At 53.4% G+C, this 20159-nt stretch overlaps 2 protein-coding genes across 2 annotated transcripts in view; both read left to right on the top strand.

The window, feature by feature from the left end:
* Nucleotides 1-1100: 1100 nt before the first annotated feature.
* LOC102574454 (zinc finger protein 708) lies at nt 1101-18290 on the top strand. The gene is made up of 8 exons (XM_019480529.2): nt 1101-1485; nt 4669-5282; nt 5408-5618; nt 6040-6129; nt 6625-6797; nt 7281-7407; nt 9137-9253; nt 12245-18290. The coding sequence occupies exons 2-8, from the start codon at nt 4923-4925 to the stop codon at nt 13711-13713; spliced, it is 2547 nt and encodes an 848-aa protein (XP_019336074.2). The 5' UTR covers nt 1101-1485; nt 4669-4922; the 3' UTR covers nt 13714-18290.
* Nucleotides 14294-20159, top strand: part of TMEM177 (transmembrane protein 177) — an 18670-nt gene continuing 12804 nt past the window's right edge. Inside the window, exon 1 of the mRNA XM_019480530.2 lies at nt 14294-14382. The gene's annotated coding sequence lies outside the window, so the exon portion shown is untranslated. The remainder of the gene's footprint in view (nt 14383-20159) is intronic.

The following is a 20159-nucleotide window of genomic DNA, read 5'->3' as shown; positions in this document are numbered from 1 at the left end:
GGGTAGCGATCAGAGAGTGGGGGGAGCGATCAGGGTGGGGGGAAGCGATCAGAGAGTGGGGGGAGCGATCAGGGTGGGGGGAAGCGATCAGGGTGGGGGGAAGCGATCAGAGAGTGGGGGGAAGCGATCAGGGTGGGGGGAAGCGATCAGAGAGTGGGGGGAAGCGATCAGAGAGTGGGGGGAAGCGATCAGAGAGTGGGGGGAAGCGATCAGAGAGTGGGGGGAGCGATCAGAGAGTGGGGGGAGCGATCAGAGAGTGGGGGGAAGCGATCAGAGAGTGGGGGGAGCGATCAGAGAGTGGGGGGAAGCGATCAGAGAGTGGGGGGAAGCGATCAGAGAGTGGGGGGAAGCGATCAGAGAGTGGGGGGAAGCGATCAGAGAGTGGGGGGAAGCGATCAGAGAGTGGGGGGAGCGATCAGAGAGTGGGGGGAGCGATCAGGGTGGGGGGAAGCGATCAGAGAGTGGGGGGAGCGATCAGGGTGGGGGGAAGCGATCAGGGTGGGGGGAAGCGATCAGAGAGTGGGGGGAAGCGATCAGGGTGGGGGGAAGCGATCAGAGAGTGGGGGGAAGCGATCAGAGAGTGGGGGGAAGCGATCAGAGAGTGGGGGGAAGCGATCAGGGTGGGGGGAAGCGATCAGAGAGTGGGGGAAAGTGATCAGAGAGTGGGGGAAGCAATCAGGGTGGGGGGAAGCGATCAGAGAGTGGGGGGAAGCGATCAGAGAGTGGGGGTAGCGATCAGAGAGTGGGGGGAGCGATCAGGGTGGGGGGAAGCGATCAGGGTGGGGGGAAGCGATCAGAGAGTGGAGGTAGCGATCAGAGAGTGGGGGGAGCGATCAGGGTGGGGGGAAGCAATCAGAGAGGGGGGATGCGATCAGAGAGTGGGGGAAAGTGATCAGAGAGTGGGGGAAGCAATCAGGGTGGGGGGAAGCGATCAGAGAGTGGGGGTAAGCGATCAGAGAGTGGGGGTAGCGATCAGAGAGTGGGGGAATCGAACCAGGAGCTAGATGTCAGTATAAGAGCAGTCCTTCCCTCCTCTTCCCCCTCGCTCTCTTTAGTTTCTGTTTAGCTGCAGCAAGCCCGGCTTGGAAACATTTTGAGTGCCCTCATTTCATTTTGAAGCCTTTTGTTTTGCTTCGATGTTGCTGTTTCAAGGTCGAAACGTATTGAAACAGCTTTGGAAGGAAACATGGGGCGCAATTTCGCACAGGCCTTGTTCTGGATGGTTTGGGGGTTTTGTCTCGCGTGGTTGATGTGTTGTTGTTGGGGAGTTTTTGTTGTTACACTGGTGGTTATTTAAAAAAAAAAAAAAAAAAAGGAGGGGGGGAAACATAGTGACGAGGGTTAGACTTTGGAGACAGTCCCTTACAAGGAAACGTCTTATCATCGTTGAGGAATTTGCACAGGATCCCTGGAGGAGAGGAGAATAAAGATGGAGGCAGCCATATGGTCTGTGCTGGAGGAGCCCTTCCTGTGCTGTCCTTAAAGGTCTGTTCTCTTCCTCATTCCTCCGTGTCGGTATTCGCTGCGGGACCCAAATCATTACACGCGGGACCTGCAGTGCAGGCCAGCCAGGCTTTTGCTACGGCCTTGATTCACTCCCCAGCCAGACGACATCTGCCTGCATGTTTCACTGCACAAAAGTTCATTTATGTTGCTGCGAGCCTGTGACTGCCCTGGGGGCTGCTTTTTTTTTAGGTGCATGTAGCAATGATCTTTGCTGGCGACATCCTTCAATTGTTCTGCGGGTGGAGCAAAGGCTGTGCACCGAAAACCCGTCGGCTGTGCTCCTGGCATATCCAGATGATCTCTAAAATAGGATCAGATGTTACCGACAGCCTTCTAACCAGCGGATAGGCTCATTCGCTGTTGCCTTCCTTTCTTTATCTTGTTTTAACTTTATCCATGATAGACAGACACCTTCCCTGAAGCCGTGTTTCTCAACCTTTTAAGTAGCAAGCACCCCCTAACTTCTGAAAATGTCAATAAGTACCCCCGCACTCAGTTTTCCAGGGGTTTTGTATTTACAGACTAATGTGTGCTGTATGTTGGAAGAAGGGCTGTGTGTATAAGGCCGTGATAGGACAGATGTCTGGTCTGGTGTGGGTAGGATTGCCACCTTTTACACCCGTGGTGCACAAATGAAGTATGTACCTGGCCTAGAGGTGATGTTGCCCAAAGCTAGGAGGGCTGAACCCAGGCATGCCAAATTATTACTGGGGAATTTTAATGTGCGGCACACCAAATTTTTTGCCATAGTTTTGGGGGGAAAAGAGGGTGAGAGGGGGAGTGTGCTGGGGTACACACGTACCCCGTTTCTCAACCTGTGGTACGTGTACCCCTGGGGGTATGCCCTGAAGAATCTGCTTCATACATTGTCCACACCTCAATGTGTGCAAATACAGACAGCCAAATAAATACCTTTATGCGCAGTAAGGTGTTCGGAGACTCTAATGATCTCCTTTTGGGAATACCGAGGCCTCTCTGCTCGTGCCAAAGCCCTTTGGCTCCATGATTGTCCTGTACGGGCTAGTCCAAGAGGTTAATAACCCATCCTGGAGCACACTTTCATATCCTCGATACTTGTCCTCTCAGCTGATTTCCTCCCCTCCACCCTTCCTGTGTATAAAACAGCCCTCACTTTCCCTGCATTATAGTGTTTAAGAAAATAACCTTGTGACTTCTTTTTGAATGAGTCTCACTTGTTCGGCGGGAGGACTGGTCTGTCTTGGAGGTGCTATTAAAATGTATATGGGCTCATAAAAATGTAGAATCATATACTTGGCCCTGAAAAAAGACCCGGGATCTGGCTGGGATTATGGGGCACATCTGTTCTGGGTCTCCCGCCCCCCCAGAGCCTCTCCAGAAGAAGCCGAGACAGGTCCCGATGCTCGGTTTTTGGGTGCTCCCTGCCACCCACCCCTCAATACCTGCATGCTGAGTGCATTGTGCCAAATAAGGGTCTTATTTTGGGCTAGGATTACAGGACATAACCCACTTTGGGGCACCCTAAGCCACACAAATCTGCCATTGTGGGACTCTCCCTAAAAAGCTTGCTGGACCCAATGCTGCCACCCTGACAACTGAGAGCCCCTGAAGCCTGTGTCATAATGTTACTCCCAAGAGGCAGCTGGGTTTTGGAAGGGATTATAAGGCCAAATCCTTTTTGGGTCACCCCAAAGTGCACGTCCCCACCTCCGGCAGGCTCTTGTTACCAAGCCTGGGCATTGCATTGTGCCACCCAAAGCTTGGCTCTCATTCACCCCGAGCCCCAGCCAGAAACTGGGTGATGGGACTTTTCACTGGTTTGAACAGACCTGTGACAGGGGCACCCTGAGCAAGGGGAGAGGGGGAGATACAAAGATGTGATGGGAGAGGCTGGACCACAACCCACTTTGCCAGCCTGCAGCCTGCCCTGACACGGGTGATGGGGAGGGGGCTGGCTCCCCAACACCCTCCCTGGGGCCTGCATTGCCCTTGGCTCCATCAATGTGCAGGCCACTATGGCTCCTGCACCCTCCTCCCTGCCGCCCAGTGTCATGTGCATCCCCCAGGCCACGGCCATGTGCTAACAGGCTCAGCCTCATATGGCCCCTCCTGGCCCATCTCCTGCAGCACCCACCTGCCCGTGCATCACTGCTATCAGAGCCCTTGCCTGGCATGGTCCCGCAGCCCCTGCCTCATCTCCCAACTCCCCCAGTGCCACCCTCAGCTGCTTGCCCCAGGCTCAGCCCCAGAGCTCCTGCAGGAACTGAGTGGCACAGCACCAGGCCAAGGACATCACTGCCTCCCCCTGACCCTCATCCAAGCAATAAGCCCAGAGCCCCCTGTGCACTCTGCAGCTCGCAGGTCTGGCTCAGGCCTCAGCCCTGCAGCCTCTACCCCCCCACTTCCCTTTGTCTTTATTTGCACCAAGCGCCCATTGCAACCTGCCTTAGCAAGGGAGGCTGGTAATTTGCAGACGGGCACTGGCCCGTGTCCTCCCTTGAGCACAGACAGGCTTGTCCCCAGCTCCAGCAGCTGCGCAGCAAATGCACCTGCCTGGGGGGCATCAGGGGAAGCAGAAGGGGAAGGTGGCAGCTGCCAGGGAGCACGGGCTGCAGGTCGGGAGTGAGGGGCACCAGGGACAGGGGAGTGCGGGTTGGGAGTGAGGGGCATTGGTAGGGCTGGGGGGGCAGCTGCTATGTCCCCAAGATGGGGAGGGCTCAAGGGGGCTTTGTGCTGAGAGTGGCACAGGAACTCTGGACCCTGGCACGTTTCCCCCCCACAGGTTGGGGTGGGAGGGGAGATGAAGTCACATCGGTGGGAGTTGGGGAAGGGGCCCAGGGCCACGTGCAGGGCATTGTGCGAAGGGCTGGTGGGGCAGATGCGGTGGTGGAGGGGAGGGGAGGCTGTGGGAGCACTTGAGGGACCATGGTGGAGGAGTTCTGTGGGGCCAGGTGTCTGGGGCAGGTGGGAGACACTGGAGATGCTGCCCAGGCGGGTGCTGCAGGGCCTGGCAGAGGCTGGGGGGTGGCGGGGAGCTGCAGTTGGGGCACTTCTGGAGCCAGCTGTGTGGGCAGGAGGGGAAGCGAGGATGCCCCTGAGGTTGGGGGGTGTCAAGGACAGGACAGGGTCACGGTCCTGTTCTCCCATCACGTGGTGAAGTCTGTGCTGTCTCCTTTCCCACAGGCGGCCTCGGAGACCGGAGGCTGTCGGCAGATCCGTGCGTGAGTGCAGGGAGAGCAAGAGCCCAGCTGGGGGAGACGGTGGCCCTTCCCTTTGCAGCCCTGGTGCAGCCAGAGGTGTAGCTGGAGGAGCAGTACTCCGGAGGGCTCCAGGCAGGAGCTGAGGGGGCAAGATAAGTCCCTCGTGTCATCCAGGGTGGGACCAGGGGTCGTCCCTGAAGTGGTCGGAGGAGCCAGGAGATCCGGGGGCAGAAGGTGATGCAGACCATGCAGCCCCCATCCGAGGCCGAGATTCCCTCAGACACTCCACAGCTGGCACCGGGGGACGACCTCCCCACCCCAGAGACCTGGCGTCAGTGCTTCCGGGGCCTCCGCTACCTGGAAGGCAAGGGGCCGCGGGAGGTTTGCAGTCGCCTGCGGGAGCTCTGCCAGCGCTGGCTGGAGCCCCAGCGCCGCAGCAAGGAGCAGATCGTGGAGGTGCTGGTGCTGGAGCAATTCCTGGCCATCCTGCCCCAGGAGATGCAGAGCTGGGAGTGGGGGTGCAGCATGGAGACCTGCGCGGAGGCCGTGGCCATGGCTGAGGGGTTTCAGCTGGGGAAGAAAAAGGGTGAGCTTCAGGTGAGAATGTTTCATCCTGATCATGGAAGCTGCTGTCCCTGTCTCCATGTGCTTGGGAGATGTTCTCTCCCAGCCCCGTCTCTCCTAGATCCTGGCTCTCCAGTGACATTATTTCTCATCCCCAGGTCACAGTGCGTGTGAAGGTCGAGGAGATGATCTTGGACAAGATGCAGCACATGGAGGCGTTGCAAGAACCTGGTGATTCCTGGCCGGAGCAACCAGAGACCAATCATGTGGACAACCCTCTGGAGGAGTCAGGAGAGAGGGAAACCCCGGGGCCTTGCGACAAGCAACCCAGTGTCCCCAAAGAGGAGCCCCCACCCCACCAGGAGTCAGGTGAGGTGCAGGCTGGAGGCCTGGGCATGGGTCTGGGTGCTGGAGTGGCTGTCCTGCATGCAGGGGGAGAGGCTCGAACGTCTGCCTCTGCCCATGGCAGGGCTCCAATATTCGTAACCAGGTGGCTGAGCTGGGACCCAGCTCTGATCTCTGTGGGTGGGCAGCTCCCTGACCTTTCTCACGGCATGTGTGCAGCTCCCAGCAGAGAGAGGCTGTGTCTTGCTTGGGCACTGTCGTGCTGCTGTGGTAACAATCCATGATCTAAATGATGCTCTGACGATCAATGTTCAAATCGCCCCTCTCTCATGCCCCCATGAGCCCTCTGTGCCCAAAAAGGGGCTGGTGCAGGTGTCGGGGAAATGACACACCCCAGTGGCTTATGCTGGCTCGTGTACAACTAAACCAGGCCTCTATCCTGCAGATTCCCCCAAAACGGAGGAGACCTGGGAGCAGTCAGCAGGTGAAAGCTCATCTGGCCCGTGCCCCAGACAAGGCCGTTCCTCAGGAGCAGGTAAGAAGCGCTGACTCTCCCCTTTCCAGCAACAGGAGGCACCGTCCCTTGGTGGAGAAAACTCTCAGCCACAACATTTTGGTGGGGTCAGTGCTCCAACAGATCAGCTGTTCTTGTTCTCCGGTGCCTTTGGAAGCATTTCACATGCCCTGGAGAAGACTGACCTTATCTTTCCCCTCCCTCTCCCTTAACATGTGGAGGCTGACACGGCCCCAACATCCCTTGAGCTTCTTTCCCAGGGAGCAATGTCCCTGCAGGCTCTGACGTGGTGTGATCACCACCTGACGCTGGAACAGTTTTTGAAGTTCATCTCCAACCTAATGCCCAAGGAGGTCTGTTAGCAAGAGCTGTGCAGCTTTGAGTCGTCCTCCCCCCGCTTCCACACACTGAAGCCTCCATCTGCCTTAATCCCAAGCCAGTCCAGGAGACGAGCAGGGCTTTCCCTGTGCCATCAGCACCAGGACTAACCTGTGCGCTCTCTTCCCCACCCCACAGGTTCTGCAACCGTGACGAGAGCCCAGCAGCAGCCTCCTGAGGAGGGACCTGTAATCGTGGAGCTACAGAGGGCTTTCCCAGGGAGACTGGAGGAGAAGGACTCCCTGACACATGAGCCGGGCCAAGTGGAGAAGGATCAGGGCAGGCCTCCAAACCAGGGGGAGACCGTGGAGGTGAGCAGGGCACCAGGTCCAGTTAGGGGAGGGAGTACAGCTGGGGCAGAGCCCTGGGGTGCTGTAAAAAGTTTGGGAGCGGGGAGTCCTGAAGAGACAAGCCTATGGTGATGAGGGCTGCAAACACACCAAGCGGCATTTGCAGGAGCTCCCTCCCAAGGGCAGAGAGCCAGGAGCACTGGCATGGGAAGGCCTGGTCAGTGTGCGTGGAGCCGGGGCTCCCTGCCCCTAAAAGTGCTGCCCAGGCTGCCTCAAGGGGACAAGCAAATAGAGCGTGATGAGCTGGGCTAAGGCTGACACACAAACTCCTCTGTCTACAGCTGCATCCACATCACATCAGCTGAATCCTGGGGAATTTTGCACCTCTACCTGTCGTGGCTAAGCCTGCAATTAGCTGTAGTACAGAGTGATTGCAAATAGGGCTGTGGGGGCTGGAAGCAGCTGGAACAGGAGGCACTGATGGTGTAATGCTTGTGACTGCAGCTCCCGAAGGTGTTTGAGGAGGTGGCAGTGTATTTCACACGGAAGGAGTGGGAGCTCCTGGAAGATGAAGACAAGGTGCTTTACCGGGACCAGATGCTGAAGAATTACCAAGCCCTCGTTTCCCTGGGTAAAGCTCTGGTTCTTGCTTCTCCTATATGAGCTCTGAAGTTCATTGTCTTCTCCCTGTGTTTCAACAAGTCTCGTCCTCATGCACTTTTGAGGCTGGAGGTTTACATCCCCTTCTTCCCCACTGCTGTCAGTGATCAGGCCTGTCTCACATTTCATATTGATTTACGCTCCTTCATTTGATCCAGCCACCTTCACTTGAGTCTTCCCCATTGTTGTAACTCCTGTTGCTTCCATATGCATCAGTTTCTGGGCAACATGATCTCCTTTTGCCTTCTCAGCGTGTTCATATTGTCTCCAACTCATTGTACATAAATATATTAAGAGCTGTTTCTGGGGAATGGTTCTGATTTCCTCCCTCTCTTGCCTAGTGTGTCCTGTCCAAACACATTTATCAATCCTAGCATGGCCAGTTCTGTGATGTCTAAATCCCCTTTCTCCTCCTTTGGTTATAACCCAGCAGAAGTTAACAGAAGTCTTATCAGCCTCTGGTGCTACAACAAATGGATGATGCGTTTCTACATCTCCTTTTAGGATATATGTACATGTGATGGATCCCAGGTATTTCTATCGTGGGGTCACTGGAAGCTTCTGTCCACAGTCCTTCCTAACGTCTTCATTTCCATAGCTCAGACTTTGGCTTTGCTTTATTTACATTAAAACCTGTGCTCTCAAGCTCAGTCTGCTATTCTCAAATGTTTTCTTGTCCTCCTCCTAAAATCCCTTTGCAGATCACACACCCATCACTGTGATAAGAAGAAATGGGCTAGGTGCAGGGCCTAGTGAAAACCAGTTTTCATTTCCAGAGGATCTCTAATACGGGGGCTTGTTTTGGCGTGTGTGCAGTGTCAAGGTACTTCACTTTTTACTAGGTTAGTTGTCTTTTCTGATGCTTTCTTTCCCCTCCATTTCCCCCAGAGGATTCTGTAAGGAAGTGGTCAAATGATTTCTCTAGCTCAACAAAGACCATGTAGACCATTTCTACATTACGGGCTTTCACATGCTGTGCATTGTGTGTCTTTCTGCCTTCTTTTGCCCAGATTCATGACTCACAGTTGTGTTAAACGCTGCAGTATTTGCCAACCTGTGCACTTATCTCCATTCCTGGGTTGATCCTACCACTGGATAGCATGATTGCTCAGTTGTTGCTACAGTTATTATAAAATAATCCTTTCCTGTGTCCTGGTGATGCTGAATTGGCCTCTCCCAGGAAAAAAGTCTCCTTGTCAACCATCTATCACAGATTCTTTTCACTGCCATGAGTCCTCACTTCAGCTCTTTCCTGAGAAGATGCTCATTTCCACTCCTTTGCCTGGAATTCCACCGATAAGATAAATGTTTTCCATCCGTAAAGGCGTCCACTGTCTCTTCATTTTGGTACCTTGAAAACAGTAAAAGCTTTATCTTTCTGCTGTCTAGTACATCACAGATCATTGAGTCTCCACACCTGTCCATGATGACTCTGTCAGTTTAATGCCCTTTCTATTCCAGGAGTGTTCGGTAGTTTGTTTCCTGTGACCATCCCACCACTGCCTGGGTGACCAGGAGCATCATTTAATGAAGGCTTCTCTCTGCAGCGCCTTCTCATCCATCCTAAATGCCCATCCTCCCTTGTCCATCAAGACCATAGTAAAAACCTTGAGCTCGTTGGATCTATTCCCCAAATCCCGGTGGGTTATTCTGCATCCATTACCAAGTCACAAACCCTCTTTAATTACCACCCTAAACAGGATATCAAGGTCCCACACCTGACTTAATCTGCCGCATCCAGCGAGGAGAGGTGGAGCTCTGGGCCTGTGATGATGAGGATGGTGGGAAAATCTCAAGGTTGGAGGACGTGCTGCCAGGTGAGTGTGGCTGTGCCCCTCCCCTGGCTCCCCTCTCAGAAATAGGGCAGGTCTGCAGTTGGCCAGAGTGCCAGGGGGACCTGGAAACTGCAGCCCTGCCCTATGTTGCCATTTCAGGGTGCTGACCTCAAATACAGTATATAATGCTGCAGTGTGTCAAGGCAGGTGTTGTTCCCACCATAGGCAATGGAAGAGGGACTAACAGGGCGTAGTCCCCCGCAAACGCAGGGCAGTGGTTGGGCCACAAGGCAGCCTGGCCATAGACTTCCAGTGGCTGCAGCAGGGGTACAGAGGGGTGCGCAGGCAGCAGTGAGGGAGGGAGTGAGTGGGGCAAGGATTGAGGGAAGGGCAGGTGCTCTGGGCAGGGCACGGGACTGAGCCCCAAGTGGCTTGTGGGGGGAGGGGTGGGTGTGGCTCCTACTGCTACCTGCAACTCAGGAGGCACAGGGGGTGCATGCCCCCCAGATCTGCATGGGGTAGGGCGGGCTGCAGCTGCAAGCTGGGGCTGGGCTCTTCGTCTCTGGCTCTGAGTGTCACAAAGCCTGAGGCTCGGCATCAGTGTTGCCCTGTGGGGTCAGGCCAACTCTCAAGATCTCAGTATTGTGCTGTTAGACAGGAGGGTGTGACACAATTGCACATATACAAACACGCAAATCAACTGGATGCATACACACACACACACACACTCTACCAACTCAGGCACATACACATCCAAACTATACCTATCACCAATTCAAGCACATACACTATACACCCCAAAAGTTAGACAAAAATCAATTGCCCATACCCGCACACTCAGATCACTAATTTATATATCATACACACAAGACATATATACACACGCACACTTTAACTCACCAGTTCACACACATACAACCCACCTACACATAGGTAAGTTCCTAACTTGGATGGCACGGTATATATGTGTGTGGTTGGGGTACCTGGGATACTTGGGGGAAGGTTAAGGCGAGAGAGAGAGAGTTAAAGTGTAGGGAGTGGAAGTTGCCAGAACTGAGATTAGAACTGGTGGACTAGAGAGAAGCTGGCTGAGGAACTGAGGCTTGGGGTTACTTAAAATAGATTGGGGTTGAAAACTGAGGCAGACAGCTGAGATATTGGGGCGGGGGGGCAGATAAGTGGTGGCAAGGAGGAGATAGCCAGGGGAGAGAGAGAGAGAGGCAGAAACCTGGGAGCTTGGGGCTGGAAACAGGCTGGCAGCTTAGAGACTGGGGGGCAGATAAGTGGTGACAAGGAAGAAACAGTCAGGAAACAGACAAAAACCCAACTTGGGGTTTCAAAATAACAGGTTTATTAAACAGACAGCACACTATCCAGGCTGGAAAGGGGTTCTTGTCCAGTAGGTGTTGTCTAGAGGGGGGTCACCGGCAGGGCCTCCGGGTGGATAGGTGGTGTGGTGTGGTGCTGGTCCAGATGGAGAGGGCGTCCCAAAGAGTCAGTCTTCACTGCCCCTTTTTATGGGGCAGACTACCTCTGATCTCCTATGGGGAGGGCCTGTCCAGGCAATGTCAGTCCTGTCCTAGAGGGCTCCAGGTGTTCTTACTGCGCATGTGCAAGCTTGGCACAATGGTGGGTTGCCTCATCTTTTGTTTCTTGAATGCTGAGGGTGACCAAGGGCTGGGTCCTTGGCCCAGGTATCGGTGTTGATGGTTTGGCCATTCAGAGGGAGCTATTTTTAGACCTACTGCCATTGTCACTCAAGCACCCTCATTTGTCCCCATTTATTCAGGAGCCAAGTTACATAGGAGGGGTACGTGTGAGTCATGGGTTACACAACTGGGCCTAGGGACAGGATGGAGACTTGACAAATAAAATGGAAACTTGACATGACTTATGCTAACTTACATATGTAGGCCTAAATCACATAGTACCAGTAAAACAGTAATATAGAACAGTACAAATCAATATAAACATAATAATTATATAAAATAAAGAAGGAGCAAAAACAAATACAACTTGCTACCAAAATAAAATGCTGAAGCTTATCCTGTCTTAGCTCACTTACACTTACCTATAGGGAATAGAGAGGGAAAGAAAAAATCAGAAATGGTTGGGGAAGGGGAGGGAATGTATTTTAAAAGAAAAAAAAGAAAAACTGGGGGTTTTGCTACACCAGAGTCCAGGTTGAGGCTCATGCCATGGCCTTAGACTCGGTGCAGACACCTGTGACATGCAGTGGTACCCATCAGCATTGGAAAGCTCCATGGGTTCATTCCCTGCACTAGACCTTGCACTGGAAGCAGGCAGGAAGCACACTCCTCTCAGAAGAGAGAGCCACAGCTCTAAGTCCTCCCCTCCTCCTCCATTAGAGCAGGGGTTTTAACCTTTTTTAAGGCATGTATCCCTTCTGGGTGCACTTCTGGCAGAGCAGAGGTGGGGAGGTGGTGGCAGCCAGATGCAGAGCAGGATGGGGCTTGCATGCAGCAGTGGCAGCGTGCGGTGGTGGATGGCTGCGGTGGCTGCTGCGTGTAAGCTCCCCCCCCCGCCACGTCCTACCGGCCAGGCGGTGCCTGTGTGGCCTGCAGAGGAGAGCTGCTGCCCCCACCCTGCCCTGGGAGGCAGTGGCACGGGGTGGTGGATGGTGGCACTCTGTCCCCACCCACTTACGCGTACCCTCTAGCCCCTTTCCAAGTACCCCTGGGGGTATGTATACTGCCAGTTAACAACCCCTTTCAGGCACTGTCCTAATGCATGTGTCCTGTGTGCTTCTCCCAGCAGGGCCTCAGGTGATGGGGCTGAGACTCTGAGAGTCTGGCTCTGAACTCCACTGAGTAGGGAACATTAGCCTGGCACAGGGACCTGCCCCTCCTTCATGCCCAGCACTTGGGGTTTGGAAGGAAGGCCTGGTTTACTTGAGGGCACACAAGTGCCAAGTCCGGGTCTGCTCTGAGGTCCATCCCAATAGAAGGAATAGCAGTGTTTGCCCCTCGCTGCAGGGCAGGGACCAATCTGGGGTTTGTCTTCTCCACACAGGAGGTGCCTGGCTGCTGAGCAGAGCTGAGAAGCCACATCAATGCTCCGAGTGTGGGGAGAGCTTCACCTTCTCCTCTGGTTTGATCCAGCACCAATGCATCCACATGGAGAAGAAGCCATGTCAGTGCTTAGTATGTGGGAAGAGCTACACTGAATCCTCCCACTTGTGTCAGTGCACTGCTGCTGGGCCAAGGGAAAAGGCACATCGGTGCTCGAAGTGCGGGAAGAGCTTTGCCCAGTCCTCCACCCTGGCCAAGCACAAGTGCATTCACACACGGAAGAAGACATATGAGTGCTCAGAGTGTGGAAAGAGCTTTACCTTCTCTTCCAGTCTGGCCCAACACCAGCTCATCCACACCGGAGTGAAGCGATATCATTGCTTGCAGTGTGGAAAGAGATTCACTCAGTCCTCTCACCTGGCCCAGCACCAGCTCATCCACACCGGAGTGAAGCCATATCATTGCTTGCAGTGTGGAAAGAGATTCACTCAGTCCTCTCACCTGGGCCAGCACCAGCTCATCCACACAGGGAAGAAGCCATATTGGTGCTCGGAGTGTGGGAAGAGCTTCACTCGCTCCTCCCACTTGATCCGGCACCAGACTGTCCACACAAGGGAGAAGCCACATCGGTGTTCAGAGTGTGGGAAGAGCTTCACCCGCTCCTCCAACCTGATCCGGCACCAGATCGTCCACACAGGTGAGAAGCCACATCGGTGCTCAGAGTGTGGGAAGAGCTTCGCCCAGTCCTCCACCTTGGCCAAGCACAAGTGCATTCACACACAGAAGAAGGCACATCGGTGCTCAGAGTGTGGAAAGAGCTTTACCTTCTCTTCCAATCTGGCCCAACACCAGCTCATCCACACCGGAGTGAAGCCATATCATTGCTTGCAGTGTGGAAAGAGATTCACTCAGTCCTCTCACCTGGCCCAGCACCAGCTCATCCACACAGGGAAGAAGCCGTATTGGTGCTCGGAGTGTGGGAGGAGCTTCACCCGCTCCTCCCACTTGATCCGGCACCAGATTGTCCACACAAAGGAGAAGCCACATCAGTGTTCAGAGTGTGGGAAGTGCTTCACCCGCTCCTCCCACCTGATCCAGCACCAGCTCATTCACAAAAGGGAGCAGCCACATCGGTGCTCAGAGTGTGGGAAGAGCTTCACCCGCTCCTCCCACCTGATCCGGCACCGGCTCATCCACACAGGTGAGAAGCCACATCGGTGTTCAAAGTGTGGGAAGAGCTTCATTCGCTCCTCCGAACTGGTCCGACACTATCGCATCCACACAGGGGAGAAGCCTCACCAGTGCTCTGTGTGTGGGAAGTGCTTCACCTGCTCATCTTACCTGGCCCAGCACCAGCTCATCCACACAAGGGAGAAGCCACATCAGTGCTCAGAGTGTGGGAAGAGCTTCGTCCGCTTCTGCCGCTTGATCCAGCACCAGACCATCCACACAGGGAAGAAGCCACACTAGCACTCAGAGTTTGGGAAGAGCTTTACCTAGTCCTCCAACCTGACCCAGCATCAGTTCATTTGCACCCAAAAGCATCCATAATTCTCATAGCAATGCATGAAGGGCTTGGGGATGTCCACCTGCTTAGTACCCACCAATGGCTGCATTCAGGCAAGCAGCCTTGTGCTGGTAGACTGCAGCAAGGCTTCACCCAGCCTTTGGTCCTTCTAAGGTCCTTCAAAACCCAAAGGAACCAGAGGCTGGCCCCCAAGTTTTGATACAGGGAGGGGTTAAGAGGAAGCACCTCAGGGAGAGGCCAGCTCAGATACTGGAGGAATCTGTGTGGGACCTCTTTGCATCAGCCTCAGAGCCTGTGTCTTCACCATCATTCTCTAAAAGCAGTCAATGCTTCAAGGGGAAGAAGGGCCTTTACAATAGGGTGCCCTTCCCAAGACAACTGGCTCCAAATAACACCCAGGGACTGTCCTTGGCCAGCTCCCACCTTCCTCCTCCCTCCTGGCCCCAGGGTTCTGGTATGTGACGCTTTTGAGTTGCAGGAAGAAGGACGTTTGTGGGTGGGGAAGCATATCCTGCTCTCCACCCGGACCTCGCCTTTCCTCCCCAGCACATCACCTCAACCCCGGGCCTGCACGTGCCGATCGTGGTCTGCCACCCCTTGAGTCCAGTTTGGTAGGTATTGCTTCTCATCCCCTCTTCCGAACTCTTCACCACCAGGTGCCAGCTGTCCCTCCTTCCCTTCATCCCATTCTCTGTAATGGATTCCTTGTTAATCAAGCCCCAGAGCTGAACGCAGTATCCCTTTTGGTTGATCTCTGTCCTCTCTGGAGATGTGAGATGGGAACGGACCGAGGCCCAGAACCTTTCCAGGGCAGATCTTTCTGGGATTTTCCAATGCCTTCCCTTTCCAGAGCATTCACCACAACCCAGGGGTGGTTGTTAGCCCTCAGGTGCAGGAGGTGCCATGTCCTGCTGTGTAGCAAGGTCCTGCCCTCTTCATAGTCAGAACATGAAGGTTGGAAGGGATGTTAGGAGGTCACATCTAGTCCAACCCCCTGCTCAAAGCAGGACTGTTCCCAACTAAATCATCCCAGCCAAGGCTTTGCCTAGCTGGGTCTTCAAGACCTCCACAGATAGAGACTCCATCACCTCTCTGGGTCACCTGTACCAGTGCTTTACAACCCTCCTTGTGAGAGTTTTTTTGTAATATCTAACCTCAACTTCCCTTGCTGCAGCTTGAGCCCTTTGCTGCTTTTTCTGTCACCTGCCACCACTGAGAACAACCCCACTTCAGCCCCAGAAACCCACTTTTGAAAGAGTCTCTTGTCAGGGGCAGGAGAATCTCACTTGTGGGTGAAATTGTGTAGCAGGGGTGAAAGAGATGCAGCCTGGGACAAGTCCTGCTTCTTCTGTGAAAGGATGGGGAAAGGACGTGGGCATCCCATGGGTGAAATGCAGTACGTTGTAATGAGCATCAACAAGTGGACTTTGGCTGCATTGTCACAACAAGGATCAGGCCCCTTGTAGCTCCCGCACTGTCCATCCCTGACATGCCAACATCTTACAAGTTGAGGTTGTGGGTGTTTTTGGTATTCTGCCCGAAAAGGTTGCTGACTCCTAACCAAAAGCATAGATTTCCACCAAATTAGAATGACCAATAGATGATCTACATCCAGGTAACGCGGGGCATCTGCAAGACATGCTTGGAAATCTGGTGGTCGCACCAGATGACAAAGCTAACCTATTTAACAGTTTCTTTGCCTCCATTTTTCTGAGCAGGGACCAGGTCATTCCCACCCCCGGATCCCCGATGGTCCCAGGGGAGGTGCAGCCAGGCCCAGGGGCTGTGAGGACCTAGTCAGGGAACTTCTGGAGGGACTGGACGTGTTCAAATCAGCAGGTCCAGATGATCTCCACCCCAGATTGCTGAGGGAATTAGCAGAGGTCATTGTGGGACCCGTGGCACAGCTTTATGAGCACTCGTGGTGCTCTGGTGTGATGCCAGAGGACTGGAAAAGGGCCAATGTGGTCCCCATTTTCAAAAAAGGGAGGAAGGAGGACCCAGGAAATTATAGGCTAGTTAGTCTTACCTCTGTCCTGGGGAAGCTCTTTGAGAAAATTATCCAGGTGCACATCTGCAAGGGGCAAGCAGGGGAGGTTATGCTTAGGGCAACCAACATGGGTTCATTAGAGGCAGGTCCTGTCAGACCAACCTGGTGGCCTTCTGTGACCAGGGCACAAAATCCTTGGACGCAGGGGTAGCAGTGGATGTAGTCTTTCTGGACTTCAGGAAGGCCTTCGATACTGTCTTTCACCCCATTAAAAAATTAAGAGATTGTGGTGTCAATGCCTACACAGATGGGTCACAGAGGGCCGCACCCAGAGAGTGGTGGTGGATGGGTCATTTTCGACTTGGAGGGATGTGGGCGGTGGGGTCCCCCAGGGCTCAGTCCTTGGACCCGCACTGGTCAACATCTTCATCATCAACTTGGATGAGGGGGTGAAAAGCACCTTGTTCAAGTTCATGGATGACACTAAGATCTGGGGGGATGTGGGCACACTAGAGGAGAGGGACAGGCTGCAATCGGACCTAGGCAGGTTACAGGGGTGGGCGGATGAGAACAGGATGGGTTTCAACACTGACAAGTGCAGGGTGCTGCCTCTGGGGAAGAAGAACCAGCAGCAGACCTACAGGCTGGGGAGCTTTCTTCTCGTCAGCACAGAGGCAGACAAGGATCTTGGAGTCATTATAGACTCCAAGATGAACATGGGCTGCCAATGTGAGGACATGGTCAGGAAGGCTAACTGCACCTTGTCATGCATCCACAGATGCATCACAAGCAGGGCCAAGGAGGTGATCCTCCCCCTCGATGCAACACTGGTCAGGTAGCAGCTGGAGTACTGGGTCCAGTTCTGGGCGCTGCACTTCAGGAGGGATGTGGCCAGCATGGAGAGGGTCCAGAGGAGGCCACTCGCATGATCAGGGGACAGCAGGGCAGGCCCTACGAGGAGAGGCTATGGGACCTGAACCTGTTCAGCCTCCACAAGAGAAGGCTGAGAGGGGATCTGGTTGCCATCTACAAATTGGCCAAGGGGGACCAGCAGGCTATGGGAGAGTCCTTGTTCCCCCAAGCACTACCGGGAGTAACAAGGAATAACAGCCATAAGCTGACTGAGAGTAGATTCAGACTAGACATCAGGAGGCACAACTTCACAGTCAGGGCGGCTAGGAGCTGGAACCAACTTCCAAGGGAGGTGGTGCTGGCTCCTACCCTGGGGGTCATCAAAAAAACGCTAGATAATCACCTTGCCGGGGTCATCTTTCCTGCCCATGGCAGGGGATCAGATTGATGATCTGCTTGGGTGTCTTCTGGCCCAACCAACTATGAAACTAAGAAACCAGCTTTGGTTTTGAGAAGCTTCTGTCTGTGTTACATGGTTACTCATGAGGTTTGAACCAATTCCCAAACAGAAGTTGTCATTTTCTCCAGTTAAGCATATGATCCAGGAAAAAAGGGGTTGTGGATTGCAGCTAGGAACTTTGCTCTTGTGTCATGATGACTTTTTCTAAGCTTTGGTATTTGAACCAGGGTTTTTATAGCTTACAGAGAAATTGGAATGTGACTTGGGGAGAAATAAAAATAATCACAAAGAAGAAAACTGCACATTCAGATGAATGTTATTTTTTAAAAGGCAAACTAAGATCAAGGTCTTCTTGTTTCCTTTTGCCTGTCATGGAGCAAACTGGCACTTAACAGGTAGATATAATGGAAAGCTGGGATTTTCAGTGCCAAGACAACACAAGCCCTGTATTAATGAAATGTGTGCATGTTACTACACTTATGAATGTGAGTTTGCTACTTTCCTGCATCCTGATGTAAGGCTAGGGACCTAGTTTGTACTTTAGGCAACCCTGCGGCTGGCAGGTAAAGGAGGATAGCATGCCAGATGAAAGATTAGTGTCATGCAGAGAAATCTAGCGTGACATGTGGAAAATACCTGGGTGCCGAGTGAGATGTTACCTATATGAGTGCCCTGTGCAAGAGTAAGTGTGGTGTGCAGAGGGAGTATAAAGAAATTTTTCCCTTTGGGGAGAGAGCGTGTGAGAGTATCTGAGTATGGTTTGAGAGTGCCTGGGAGGTGGTAGATCGAGTGGATCTCTGTTTGGGAGAGTGCTTAGGAGGTAGATTCAAGTGGGTTTGAGACTGAAAGGTGGAGCCTGTGGGCAGAGAAATGAAAGGATACTTACCTGAAGCCAAAGTCTCCCACCACCGATAAAAAGTAGATCAATGTCACTAGCTTACATCGAAACTACAGAGAGGGAAAATGCATGAGAGTCGTCCTGGTTGTCTCTCCCTGTAAGTCCCAGTAGCACGCTGCCGCAGTCCCCATAGGTAACTATCACCCCTCTTCCCTGTGTTTTACGTCTGTGCGTCCCAGTGTGTTACACTGTGTTGTACATAGTAGGTAATTCAATTATATGTATGTGTTTAATATCATATAATATTCATTTAGCATAAGGTATTGGTATTTATATTAATTGGTTGTTAGATTTTAAATAAACCATTTGATTCATGTACTCTTAAATAGTCCATTTAGGAAGGGTCCAAGTATCTGGTTGACAGGTACCAGAGCCTGGGGCCTCTCTCCAGCTCTTCCCTGCCCGTTGTTCCTGTGGTGGCCAACATTGGATTCAAACGTGAAGGTTTTTGTGGTTTTGGCCGCTAGCACTGATTGATAACAGGCAAATAGGCTTAAGTTCACTTCTGATGATCATTGGAGTTGCAGTGATGATGAGATTTGTTTAGGGCTGCTTTCACAAATGCTGGATGAAGCAACACCTGAAGCTTATTCCTAGTGCTCCCGTAATAGAAATCTTTTTAGGAACTCCTTCTGGTATTCAGTTGTCCATCATTTCTGCTACATGCTTTGGTTTACAGCCCTGTTCACAGAAGCTGAGATGAAGTCAGATCTTCAGCTGATGTGAACTGATGTAGTTCTGTTGATTCAAGCTGAGAGAAATCTTTGGCCTGTGTTCATAGAAGTCAGATGAGATGGTCATAGCAGAGGTTTCCCACCTAAAAAACCCTCAGAATCTGTGAAATGTAGAATTCTCATAGTAAACGTCGCATGGTGCTGTCTGTCTTGATTTGCTCGCACCTCCAGGTGTGAGGTGGTCCTTGGAGAATATACTAGAGGATAGAGAAATCTCTTCACCGGTAGAGATTTTTGGGGCCGATACCAATAGCCAAATTTTAAGAAGGCATATCAGCCGATATCAGTCCGATTTCCAATACGCAGCCGGCAGCTTGAAGAGCAGTGTCCAGTTGTTGTGGTGGAAGGGGCGTGGAAAGGGAAGGGGCATATGGCCCAGGCGGGACAGATCAAGGCCCCTGCGGTGCAGGAGGGAACGGGGCTGGGGCTGGGACAGGCACTGTCCAGTTGGGGTGGGCAGGGCATGGGATGGAGTTGCAGCTCATCCAGGAGGTGCGGGGAGGGGGGTGGATCCCACCACTTGCGCACGCCCCAGAAAGGCATGGGGGGGAGGCACGTACCCCCAGATCTGCCTGTGGAGTGGGGCAGGCTGGGCCCAGCTCTTCCCAGCTGGGGGCGGGGGGGGGGGGCAGCAGCGCTGGGATGGGACTATGGGGAGGGGCTGCAGCCATCCCAAAATTCACCGTAGTCCCCCCAAGCCCTTCTCTCAGCACTGCTGTCACCCACCCCAAGCACAGCCCGGCCCAACCTGCCCCACAGGCAGATCTGGGGGCACATGCTCTCCCGGGGTGCGCACAGTGGTGGGAAATGCCCGCCTTCCTCACACCACCCCCCCATGGCTCCGCCTCGCCCCGGCTGAACAGCTCCCGCCCCACTCCCTCCCTTGCCACGGGAGCCTTGATCTGCTCCCCCATGCACTTTCCCTCCATCCTCCCCTTCTGCCACAACAGACTTACCAGCTGGACGCAGCTCTCCAAGTTGCTGGGCTGTGCTCCTCACCACCTATGTGCTGCACTGTGGCTGTGCGCATGCACGGGCCATTTATCAGCCACATTGTTGGCTACATCAGGCCGATTTCTGATACAGGCAATTTTATTTATATTGGTGCCAATCCAATATCGGACCAATGTATCAGTGCACCTCTAGAATATACTCTTTGGGTGCATCTACATGTGCGTGCTACTGCAGAGTTGACTGATTAGCTGTGCAGTAAAGCGTCACCATCTACACATGCACCAGTATCAGGGCACAGTAAACTAATTAACTCCACTGTAAGACAGTATTGTCCCTGAAAGTGCTATCTTAGGGTGGAATACTTAACTGCAATCAAACGCTCATGTAGATGGTGACCATGGGCAGAAATTGTGCCTGATCAGCCCAGGGTGCAGAGGCCCAGACCCCTGCCTGCTGCCTAGCCACACAGCTCCTCATGTTCAGCTCTGTCAAGCCCCAGT

The sequence above is a fragment of the Alligator mississippiensis genome, chromosome 4 (assembly GCF_030867095.1).
Source record: "Alligator mississippiensis isolate rAllMis1 chromosome 4, rAllMis1, whole genome shotgun sequence".
NCBI classification, from domain to species: Eukaryota; Metazoa; Chordata; order Crocodylia; family Alligatoridae; genus Alligator; species Alligator mississippiensis.
The sequence above is the reverse complement of the archived record's forward strand: the minus strand, read 5'-3'. Positions and strand labels throughout refer to the sequence as shown.

Coding starts and splice junctions, on each gene's coding strand:
- LOC102574454 (XM_019480529.2), top strand. CDS start 4,923: ATGCAGACCATGCAGCCCCCATCCGAGGCCGAGATTCCCTCAGACACT. Junction 6,130..6,624: donor AGGCCGTTCCTCAGGAGCAG/GTAAGAAGCGCT, acceptor CCCACCCCACAG/GTTCTGCAACCGTGACGAGA. Junction 6,798..7,280: donor ACCAGGGGGAGACCGTGGAG/GTGAGCAGGGCA, acceptor TTGTGACTGCAG/CTCCCGAAGGTGTTTGAGGA.